Genomic DNA, 12,557 nt, shown 5'->3' with positions numbered 1-12,557 from the left:
GGAGTGTACTCAGTCTGCGATGGCAAAACTCCCAACGGCTGGAGTGAAACACGGCCTACCTTTTGGGCTGTCGATGACAAAGTTGCCCTCCTCGTTTCCCGAGGCGATGCGGTACGTGATCCCGTCTCCGTCGGGATCCTTAGCCAGCACGGTAGCCACCAGCGTGTTCGGCCCGGCGTCCTCCGACACGAACGTCCGGTAGCTGAAAGAGAAAGCACGATAAAATACACCATTGACATAGTGGGTGTACAATTCTCATGTTTATATTTATCTCTTTGTTTAGCAGCTTTCTGGAGTCATTTACTGCCAGGACAGATTTGGTCTGGGAGTAAACTCTTCTCTTGGACCATATAACCCCGCCCCTATAAAAGTGTTGCAATTTTTTGGGGGGGTGCCTGATGATTTACTGCTGTCCGATGTCAACAGGACTGCTGCGAAGAAGATAGTTGAAGACAACAAAGCTAGCAGCGGGCTAACACTTACAAAGAGTCCTGTACCTGGGCACACATTTGTTATGTTGTGTGGCGAGAACAGAAACACAGCTTGGAGCTAAAAAGCTGCCGGGAATGCAAAAAGACTCACAGCTGGAAGCGGGTTTTATGTATTTATTTGTAAAAAATAAATAAATAAGAAGCTTTCTGTTCGAGCGCCCACTTCTTGGTTCCAACTGTGAGCCGCAGGTGTTAAAGAAAATCGGGAAGTAAGAGAGTGGTAAAAAAGAACCTTTCGGTGGCAGGCTCCGAGGAGACACACGAGTCAGACTCGGGATGAAGCAGTAAGAGTCAGTCTAAAGCCTAATATCAGCACAGAACGCCCGGCATATACATTAGCGGATGTTTGCAGGTAATCGTTTGCGCGCTTTCAAGAGGGGGGGGAGACTCGCCTTTCACATGCATTTTTCATCAGCTCCCTTTGCCTTAGCCAGCAAAGTTTGGTTGGCCCGCTTGAAATTCCCTTCAGTTTTGTCTCCGCGTCTTGCTCGACACTTTGAACTGCCGCTTTGAAGCCTCGCCGGGCGTACACTTGGGCCCCCCAAGCCCGAGAGGGCGGCCCGTACGGAGGACGCATCCCAATGTTGCTCGACGTATCGAAATAATTAGCTGAGCTAAAAAAGAGCAAGACCGAGATAGGCTTGTCACAGAAGAATCGTGTTTAAATCTCGTTTTTGATGGATTATTCCATCGAGTATGAGGGAAAACCATTTTATTTTGCACGGCACTTTACAATCAAATCTTTTTTTCCCCCCATAGAATTTTAACCACTATTTAGGTGGTTGAGATTCCCTGGCACAATCACAGTACGGCAAGAGAGGCGGGACATATTTCATTGGTCAGAGATTTCCACCGAGTGTTTGTATATCTGGAAAAGCAGAGCCATTTTGAGTGGCGATGGTCAACGTCTCGTAGGTTAATCCAACCCGACAGCGCAATGACCTCACATTCAACATGAATAAACCCTGCACTGTTTTTTTTTCTTTTTGGGGGTGGGGAGCCGACACGTGTGGGCGATCACTTCAATTCACTGGGCTCAATGCGGACGGCCTGGCGCCTTTGGACCCTGTGCACGTCTCTAATTTGTCCTGATCGATGTTGCAATCAAATGAAAAGCGCCTCGGACATACACCAGCACACACTAATTACTTTTTAACCCCTTTTTGTGCGTGCAAATTTGTTTTTGTCGCACGCTGCCTCAGCCTGCGGAAAAAAAAGAAGCCTCCCGTGGGCCCGCGGAAATTAATTACTGAATTTAATTATTGACTTCATTTGCTTTGTGGAATTGGAGGCCAATGGTTAGCAGGCGACAACTGGCCTCCGAAAGAAAAGGGGTGGGGGGGGGGGGATGAGATCGCTGATTGCGGCTTTCATCTGGACCGCCTCATCCTGTGAGGTCTTAACGAATCAACAGGCAGCTGGCGGTGAATTGTCACTTGTGGAAAATGAGCGCCACTTAGCGTCACAAGAACATATTCATCGGGTAGAAAGGTGAATAAAGTTACAAAGACGTTTTATGACCAGTTGCGAATCTGTTCACAGTCCACGTATGAAAATAATAATTTGACCAAAAACGATGGCGCACGCGCACTATGACTCTCTATCACGCAACAGAGGAGAGCCAGAGAGGGAGAACAACCTCACACTCGATAGACGGTGCTACAATAATTCCTCCAAGTTGGACAAAGGGTTGTCGTTTCTCATGGGAGATCTGATCCTCATCAAACGAGGCGCATTGCTCATTTTGTGGCACACAGAATTTGGAATCCATAAGAGTCTTGGTTGACACGGGACCAAAATCCCCCAGACTTTGAGGCCAGCTTGAAAATTCTAAGACATTGCATTGAAAAATTGTCTTTTGCCTTCAGCTCTCCTCCACGTCGCTGGAATCGAGGCGGTTGCTCTTTGGAAGCAATCTTTGATGCATTGCAGGACTACCGCAAACATTTGATGACGTCTTGAGATTTCTCAGGGAAACGCTGGCGTGAATCCGCGACGTCTCCACGGGAGAGAAACATACCGTGACATTTAGCAACTGGACAAGGAGAATCAAAGGCCCGACCTCGTCGACCGCATTCACGCCATCTCTTCTATTCTATCCGAAATGTATATGGAAATGAGTTTGTTGGTGTGTGGGGCGGAGCGGTAACCACGGCAACAGCTGTAAATTGGCGGCCAAGTCAGCGGTGGTCCGCCAATGGGAGGGGGTGACAGCTCAAAGAGGCACCGCTGGCGACCTGTCATTCGGCAGGAGGCGAAGACAGACGCATGCTGATCATTTCAGCTACGTGCCGTCACTGACTCAACCCCCCCCCCTCCCCTCCTCCCTCCAAAATAAATAAAACGCAACCTTAAGAAAGGTCCATCATGACATCTTGCCGGGGCCACTCGTCATGCAGAAGGTGGTTTTATTGCTTCGGTTCTTCCTTTTTGTTGACTCCTTTTGAGCTGTCTGTCAACGCCAAGAAGCCGGCAGATGTTGTCTCTCTTGTCCTCTTCTGGCTGTGATTGCTTTTGTTGAATTTGTTGCAGTTGTTGTTGCGCGTTTGTAATTGATTTGGTTTCCTCTTTCAGCACTGCCCATTTCCTCCACAATTCGTTTCAGGGTTTTCATGATCGTTTTTATTTCGTTTTGTTATTGTGCTTTTCAAGTTCAGGTTTTTTGGGGTTTTTTTTTCAAAAACGGTTCATTTTTCTTTTGATTTTGGTAGTTTTATTATTCAGATTTTTTTTAATACATGGATTGTTTGTTAAGCGTAAGATTTTTAAAAAGTTTATTGTGCAATAAAATGAACTGCTTTAAAATGAGAATTTATTTCATCCATGATTAAAAGATGACGTCACGACAAGGTCGACAACTGATGAAGTTGAACGGAGTGACGTAAAACTCTGGAATTTCACTTTGAATTTGGTGAACATTTCTTCTTATTATCGTCTCTTCAAAATTCGGTCTTGTGACCATGATGCCCCATGAGATTCGCACCAAGGTTAGAGGGGGCGTAGATGATTTTGTCCACATTTCCCTTCATTTGGCACTGATTAAATAAGAGTTTGAACAAAGGCAGCAATTAGTTGTTGTTGTTTAATTTATTTTTTTTAGTTGAATATGCAGTATTTGTGAAGGGTGAGATTAAAAAGGTATTGTGTACCAAAGTAAAATGCTTGAAATCAAATTTGCAGTGATTAAAAGATGAGTTTCATCCACAATTTATGAAGTGTCAAGGTGTAGAATTCTGCGTCTCGCAAAGAATTTTATGAAAACTACCTGTTACTGCAGCCTCACAAAACGGAGTTCAGAAAGTGACGTCGCAGCAAATTTGCACCAAATTTAGAGTAGACTGACCTTGCTTCTTCTGTACGACCATAACGCAATACCGATATAAACACTTTCAAAATGAAGCCCGAAAGCTCATGCTGCTGTTTTTGCTTCTTATTGTCAGTCGGTCGGTCGGTCCCCACTCCAAGCAAGTCCCAGCAGGTGTCATTGCTGTTGCCTTTTGGTGCTGCTTACTGTGATCTCTCTTCATCCTGCCTGCGCCCTCTCAAACGACATCCTAGCAGGTGCTTTTGATGTTGCTGTCTTTTGTCATTCTTTTTTTTATCGTCCGTCTTCTCTCCGCCTTTCCACTCTCAAGCTACATACCAGCAGGTGTTAACTCTTGTTGTCTGACACCAAATGTGTGTGTGTGCGTATGTGTGTGTGTGTGCGTGCATGCGCATTGTATTGAATTGTCCAGTGCCGTTATCTATTTAATTCCAGCATCTGCAGTGGCAGGTTGAATTCTACACAGGGAGAAAGGGGAACCATTATTCCGCTGACATTAAATCAATAGAACTGCACACATATATACACACACACACACACACACACACACACACGCGCGCACACACACACACACACGCACACATGTGCACTCGCTACAGAAACAATGTCAGTACACGTGCGAATCAGATGCACCATGCATGAATGCACTTTACAACTGCATCGGAGTCTTCTCTAAGATTGACACCAAACAGTCCCACACACGCACACACACGCGCACACACACACACACACACACACACACACACACACACACAACGAGGTCTCCTGAGGCTGCGGGTGGGCATGGCTGATTGACCCCAGCTCACCACTTCTGTCTGGCTCTCTGCCAGAAAATCAGCCAATTAAAAAAGATGCCAGTGCCGCAGCGGCACCGGAGGGGGTGGGGGCGGGACGGGGGCGATTGGGAGGCTAGGAAACGGGCATTGTGGGTAATGGCAGCTGCACACAGATCCAAAGCGCAAAGCAGCTGCGAGGCGCTGACCCGACGGCGGAGCTGGCCGCCTCTCACGCTCGCCGTCAGTCACACGACGCTTGCTGTGATGATCTTGTGATTCGTTCCCGTTGCTCATGCGCAAAGAAATGTTGTGACGAAGCAAGATTGGATGACTTGCTTAAGCCAAGTCGGGAATTGACTTTCAAGGACTGTGTTTTTGGTCCGGTTGGGAAAAGAAAATGAATGCAGGCAATGCAGGAGAGACCTGAGTGGCGATACGTTACTCACACGTGCTGCGAGAACCCTGGCGGCTCATCGTTGACGTTGGCCATGCGCACCCGGACGGTGGCCGTGCCGGTGCGTGCCACCTCTCCCTTGTCCACTGCCATCACCACAAACTCGTACAGGTGGTTGGGCCTCTCGTAGTCCAGCGGCCCCGCCGGGAAGATGGTGCCGTGCGGCGATACCGTGAAGTCGGAACTCAGCGTGTAGTACGTCAGCTCTGCGTTCTTCTCCGAGTCGCAGTCGCTGGCAGAAACTGAACGTTCAGACACAAAAAAAAAATAAAAAATGGACAGTCAGTCAAATGGTAGCTCAAACAATTACAGAAGCAGCGTACACTGGGAAAAAAAATCATTCAGACATGTGCAGCTCTGGTAATAATAACAAAAGCAATGCAAAGAAAGGTCATAAACATTAAAAGCAGAAGCTAAAAAAAAATAAAGGCAACACAGTAAGGGACAATTAAAGACCACAATAATCATAAAATCCAATGGTAATTCATTTATTCATTCATTTTCCGATTCGCTTAATCCTCACCAGGGTCGGTCAGTCAAATGGTAGCTCAAACAATTACAGAAGCACTGGGAAAAAAAAAAGAAAGGTCATCAACATTAAAAGCAGAAGCTAAAAAAAAAAACAAAGGCAACACAGTAAGGGACAATTAAAGACCACAATAATCATAAAATCCAATGGTAATTCATTTATTCCTTCATTTTCCCATTCGCTTAATCCTCGCCAGGGTCACGGGGCGTGCTGGAGCCGATCCCAGCTATGATCGGGTAGTAGGCGGGGGACACCCTAAACCGGTTGCCAGCCAATCGCAGGGCACACACAGACGAACAAGCATCCGCGCTAACACTCACACCGCGGGGCAATTTGGAGTGTTCCGTTAACCTGCCATGCATGTTTTTGGAATGTGGGAGCAAACTGGAATACCCAGACAAAACCCACGCAGGCCCGGGTAGAACATGCAAACTCCACACAGGGAGGCCGGAGCTGCAATTGAACCCGGTACCCCTGCACTGTGAGGTCGATGCGCTAACCACTGTCCCACGGGGCCGCCTCCAATGGTAATAATTAAAGCAATTTACGATGTCGACTCCACATCTTTTAACAATGTGAGATTGTTGCTTTGGTTCAGGTGATTTACCTTCAATCACAATCCCTTGGTGAGATGAATCCATGAATTGTGAGCTAACTTATTCAAATGTGAAAGGTGTCATCTTCCTGTTTTTTATTCATTTGTATTTATTGTGCAGACATTCTTTTCATTGAATAGCTTCAATGAAAAAAAAACAATGATTTCGTGCTTCATTCGTTTGCCAGTAGCAGTGTTTATCACACGCTAAGCTAACTGCTAAGACTGCCCGTCTTTGGCTTCACATTTTATCGTCGAGAGAAAGTTTCTTATTGGGGTACGGCACCAAGTTCTGTTAGCGTAAGCGCTAATTGAGCGCTTGGCACGACGGCCAATCAACTGATTGTCAGCAAAGGCGACGCTCGGGCGGCGAGTGAGCCAGCACGTTTGGAATCGGATGCATTGGGAATCCATGCGGGCCAAGTGGCAAAGTGATTGCCTTGCGGAAAGGCCGCACGCCATCAGGGACATGCATAAGCATAATTTCCGCTCACGAGAATTTTTTTTTTCTCATCGTCAAACTCTCCATTCTCCAATTTATCTTGAATAACATGAATAAAGGCGAAGTGACTTGCTCTGCTTTTTTTTGCCATCGAGGCTTCTGATAGACAGGAGGTTGGGGAATCAAAATTAAAAAAAAAAAAAAAGAAAGAAAAAAAAGCTTCAAATGGCGCATCCTCGCAAATGATCACACGCTTTTATTAAAGGCGGCCTCATGAAGTGACATTTTCTTTTTTGATTTGTTGATTCGGTAATTGCGCTGCTGCGACGCGACGTTCCGTGGGGACGCAACGCCAAGTGACACCTTTTTATGCGCTTCCGAATAATCACTCACTTTGCTTTTTTTTTTCTCTAAAGCTACCTCATTTAAATAGAAAAAAAAGCAACCTGAAGAATGACATGAATAGAAAACCAGCAAATGCAATTACTGTTCCAAAAAGCACAGTAGAAGTGCTTACTTATGCACCTAATTTTGACCAAAAAGTACAAAAATATGAATAAATATGAATAATTTCAATGTCTTGAAAGCATTTTTGTTTTACTTTAGATAAAATTCCTTTTACCACACTGAATCAAATGAATTAAATCAGTGCAGTGAGATGAGTCTTTTTTTGCGAGTTCCACTACCGGATGTGTTTTCAGTTTGTTTATTATTATTATTTTTTAATGGATACAATTTATTTAGAAATTTAGCGACATTAAATCAACTCCAATATGTGATGTAAGAAGGGCTGCACATGGATGAAGTGGTTAGCACGTCCGACTCACAATGCACAGGGGCAGGGTTAGATTCCGGTTCCGGCCTTCCTGTGGGGAGTTTGCATGTTCTCTACCCCGTGCCTGCGTGCGTTTTCTCCGGGTACTCCGGCTTCCTCCCGCATTCAAAAAACAGCACGGCAGGTTAATGGAACACTCTTATTTGTAAATATTCTAAATATTTTTATTGAAATGAAACTCAATTCAATTTGCACAGATTCATCACTAGTTCATTCTTAAAAAAAAAGCGTTACGTGTTTAAAATGCTATCATTAAATACTTAAAAATGTATCAAGTTGAATTCAATTCAGTTCATTGAACATGCGAATGAAATGACATTGAACGGAAAATAGCTCCGAAACAATTTCCCTTAAGACGGGCGATGTATTGCTTTTTATTTGTCTTTTGCTGACATTGTTTTGGGGTGACAATTATGACATTCGCATACGATGTGACCCACATAAAAGTCAAGCTGGACTGTTCCCATTTTCCTCTGGCTGTGCCTCGCTTTGTTTTTCACTCGTTTGACAACGATGACAAAAAGCGCAGCAATTGTGTCGTTGTTTTTTAAGGGGCATTTCACAACTTTACAAAAAAAACAAAACAAAATGCAGCAGAATGGATGCCGTAAAGGTCATTAAATGTTTCAATTTGCGCTTTATTGATTATTGGATCTGACTTGATGAAGTTTGTTGATGAGCTTTTTTCTCTACCAAGCGAGACCCCCGACGCTAACCGGCGCAAAGACGCTCATCCCACATGAAGGAAAAAAAAGTCAATTGTTCATTCATCAACCAGCTGCTGCTGTGCTCATTAGTCAACATTGTCAGTGTGTGTGTGTGTGTGTGTGTGTGTGTGTGTGTGTGTGTGTGTGTGTGTGTGTGTGTGTGTGTGTGTGTGCTGCAGGAGACTGGAATCACCATGGAAACCACAAATTTGCGCAAGACGTCGCTTTTTCTTTGCCAAGACGTGAGATGGAAGATTACATCATATTATAAGTACTCCCAATAGTCACAAGTATCAGTATTGGTCACAGTATTGGTATCGCAACCGAATCATTCACATATATATATATAAAACACTATTGTAAGTGGCCAAGTAAGCTTTAGTTTTTGCAAAGGTGGAAAAATATTTCAGCAGGGAAGTATTGCTGTATTGTCTAACTACATGAAAAATATTTTCAAATCCATAGAGCACAAACATTTTTAGGGGGAGAAAAAAGATGATTTCAATCTTGTTTTCCATTTTGCTAACTTCCTCTTTGCTGGACAGCTGGCGCGCAAGCTGCTTGCCGACTGTTGCCGTAGCGACGAAGCTCCGCGGCCGCTAATAGCACTGACTGTTGGCCCAATCTTGTGCTTTCATCTGCTGTCCATCAAAATCATCCCAAACTCATTCAGTAGCGTGCCCCCACCCCCGCGCGGATTTGCAAATGTGTACACACCCCCGCCCGCGAAGCCACTTTCACTTAGTGACTGGGTGTTTCGGGTTAAGTTAGGTTCACTTCCAATTTTGACATTGGAGGCATGGAAAAACATTGTTGCATCTTAGGTGTGTTCCCCATAAAAAAAAAAAATAAAAAAAAAATTAAAAAAAAACGTGAATAAATTAAAAAAAAAGTCAATAGTCAAACTTTGCACCTTGAAGGAGTGACGTGGCCGTCATGACGGTTTCTGGAACGCCGTCCTTGCTGTAGATGGACTGCAGGAACTCGGGAACGCAGTCGTTCTCATCCATGATGATGACTCGCACCTTGCGTCGAGGAAACAAGAAGGTGTGAAAATGCTCCGAAGAGGAACGCAATATTGTCAACATCTAAAGCCACAAAAAGATGAGTTCAGGCAATGTATGCATGTCTGCTGTAGTATGTATGTGAGTCATCCCTGGCTTTTGTGGGTCCCCAGTTTATCTGCTACAAGTGTGTGTCACATGAAAAGAGTGCGTGCATGTGTGTCTGCGTGTGTGAAGTTGGGTGGCTGTTGTGTATCTTTCAGCTATAGCACAAAAGCGTGTTTGTGTGTACGTCGCTGTTCTTTGTGTCACTTGTATGCGTTCTCTGCATCCACGTGTGTTCTGCTTCCACATCCACTTCATGGTGGACCTCGTGAGGTGAACTGCATTTTCTTCTCGCAGGCGCGCCAGCTCGCAGCATTCACAGGGGGAATAAACACACACGGACGCACGCCCGCACACGCACAGGAGTGTGTAAATAGCGCTGACATTAATTCCTCCTTGGTCCGATGAAATTCTGTAATATCAGTAAATCCTTTTGCAAATATCGGCTGGAAAGACGGACAATAATATAAATAAAATCCCACCATGTCAGGTCCCTGAGGTGATTTGTGTGTTTGTGTAGATGTCACCGTTCGCTGGATAGTGCGTGTGCGCTTGCGCGTGTGTGTTTGGGTGCATGCGTTCATGCACACCGGGCGTGCAAAGGCTCTGGTACATCGCGTGCTTGCATGAGCAACAAGTTGCCAGATTGAATCGAGAGGAGGGAGGAGTTGAAACGCGACGTTGCTGCAGCACTGGACCACTCTCACACCTCAACCTCACCAGACGTCACACTTGGCCACTGCGCACGAGCCACAAATCAATGTCAGCAGCAGCCAGATTGGTCAGCGAACAAAAAACAAACAAAAAAAAAAAAAAACTATGCATGTATCAATAACTCATTAACTCACCAATCATTGAATCAACAAACTCTTCCAGCAACCAGCCAACCATTTAACCTCCAAACCAACCAACCAACCAACAAACATACTAACCAATATCTGTCAACACCACCAACCAGCTAATCAGCCAAATGAAAAAAATGACAAACCAACTAACCAGGAAATCAATGACTGAAAAATGAACTTTCAAAATATACATCTAACCAACCAACACACTAAACAGATAATTAACAAGCCAGCAAGCAAATTCACCCACCGTCTAACAACACACTAAGCATCCAACCAACCAACAGAAAGACCAACCAGCCAACAAGCTAACTTATAAGACGAGCTTTTAATTAAGCCCAAGCACTAAACAACAAGTAAATCAGTCATCCAACCAGCAAATGGAGAAACCGTCTGAAGAACACACTAACATCTAACCAAGCAACAGAACGACCAACCACCCAATTCACAAAAGAACCGACGCATCGGAAATCAAACAAGCAAATGACAAACCAACTAACTAGCCAACAAACTTAGCCAAGCATTGAACCAATCACAACTAACTGGGTAACCAAGAACCAGCAAATTAAATCAACAACACGAACAAACCAGCAAGCCGCCGACTCGACTAATCAAGCTAACGTGGGACTGTTGGAGCAAAGATGATTGAGAACTAACCTCTGCGGCACTGCTCATGCTGTCCTGGCCCTCGCCGGCTCGCACCAGCAGCAGGTAGCGGTGCTGGTCGCTCTCGTAGTCGATGGGCCGGGTCAGGCTGATTTCGCCGTCCTCGGGCGAGATGGAGAAGAGGCTGCTGGGGTTGATGAGCAGGCTGTAGCTGATTGGCTTCTTCTGGAAGGAGACGGCCGTCGTCACCAGGAAGCTGCACAGACCAAGACCGGGTACGCGTAAGGTCAAAACCAAACGGGCAACGGTTGACTTGTTGTCAAGACCACGCTCATCACACCCACGAAACCGCCCCCCCCTCCCTCCCCCCCAATATTTATTTGGCACTGATCAATGAGTGTTACATGGTGGATGCCTTTCACGCAGACGGCGCGGGTTCAGTTTTTGGACAGTGTATCAATTCTCAGCCACTGCTGGTCGCAGGAAATAAGTGGGTTGTACCTGGCGTAAAAACCGCGCCAAACTAATCATTCGAGCCCAGACAAGGAAATGCCCAATGTCACGTCTTCTTTTTTTGTATTTATTGATGTCATTTTGTCAGTCTTGGTCCTGCATATGCGAGTTTTGAAAGACCAGCCAAAAATCGTTTGGCAATCGGAGGAACTCTGCTTTCAGAGAGGCTGGCGATGAATTAGTTTCAGTTTTTGCCTCTTTCCAGGAATGGCTACTTGAGACCTTTTGTGGGTCGACTCATGATGGATATACCCACCAAATTTCAAGTCAAACTAGTTTCAGGGTCGGAATTTGAAAAGAATCGCAGAAGCACCTTTGTGTGAACAAAAGATGAAATCCAAGATTGTGCGTGTGCGTGTGTGTGTGTGTGTGTGTGTGTGTGTGTGTGTGTGTGTGTGTGTGTGTGTGTGTGTGTGTGTGCGTGTGCGTGTGAGATGATTTGGCACACATAGTGTTCCCAGCAGCGATATGAAACCGTAGTGTCCACTTTGCCTGTTTGCCAAACGTGTCAGTCAAAGTAAAGAATAAACAGGAAGTGGGCCAGAATGACAAGCATCCAAGGACGCAGGCTCAAACTGTGCTAAAATAACTGACTAACTAACTAACTAACGTACTAAATAAATAAATACAATCCCTGATCTAACGAAGGGAAACTAAACTGAAAAGCCAACCCAGGCTTTAAACCCTGACATTGTCAAAACCCTCCTTTGAAAGCTTAGCCTCAATTTGAAAAACTAACCCTGGCTGGAAATCCTATTTTAAAATCAGAACTCGGCTTCAAACCCCAAATTAAAAACCTGAACCATGTCTCAAGATTCATTGAAACCCCTATCTTTCATTTGAAATATTAATCTTGGTTTGAAATCCTAATTTAAAACCTGAACCACATCTTGGGACCGTAATTTGAAACCTCACCTTTATTTTAAACCCAAGCACTGGCTTGAAACCCATATCGTAAACCTTAACTTTGGTTTCCAACGCTCAGCTCCATTTTAAATCCTAAAATCCTTAGGGTTGAAGCCCTAATTTCAAAACCGCAGCGCATGCTTGAAATCCGAACTTGAAACCCTAACCGAGGCAACAACGAGAGCTGTCCAAGAATGCTGGCTGTCACTGCACACTCGAGTCGGACTTGTGGCGCGCCCACGTCCGTGGGCGCGTGCGCGCTAATAAGCAATGATCCAACACACCATAAAAGGGCGTCGTGCCTTTGTCGCGCAACCTTTTGTTTGCCACTGTGTCAATCAATAGCACCGTTGCGGTAATCACTTTTGTGCTGCTTGTTAAAGGCGTTGAAGGCCGCGGCGGCAGTGTGGTAGCGCTGTTGTTG

The 12,557-nt window shown here is 45.2% G+C and overlaps 1 protein-coding gene across 1 annotated transcript in view; it reads right to left on the bottom strand.

The window, feature by feature from the left end:
- Positions 1-12,557, bottom strand: part of LOC109524513 (neural-cadherin) — a 203,442-nt gene that overhangs the window by 125,693 nt on the left and 65,192 nt on the right. The window contains exons 4-7 of the mRNA XM_019884446.1: positions 10,766-10,970; positions 9,068-9,179; positions 5,039-5,288; positions 60-202 (exon numbers count right to left, since the gene is read on the bottom strand). Of these exons, the coding sequence (XP_019740005.1) occupies positions 60-202; positions 5,039-5,288; positions 9,068-9,179; positions 10,766-10,970 (710 nt within the window). The remainder of the gene's footprint in view (positions 1-59; positions 203-5,038; positions 5,289-9,067; positions 9,180-10,765; positions 10,971-12,557) is intronic.

This window comes from Hippocampus comes, unplaced genomic scaffold (genome assembly GCF_001891065.2).
Source record: "Hippocampus comes isolate QL1 unplaced genomic scaffold, H_comes_QL1_v1.1 scaffold21, whole genome shotgun sequence".
NCBI classification, from domain to species: domain Eukaryota; kingdom Metazoa; phylum Chordata; class Actinopteri; order Syngnathiformes; family Syngnathidae; genus Hippocampus; species Hippocampus comes.
This window is presented reverse-complemented; position numbering and strand designations above follow the sequence as displayed.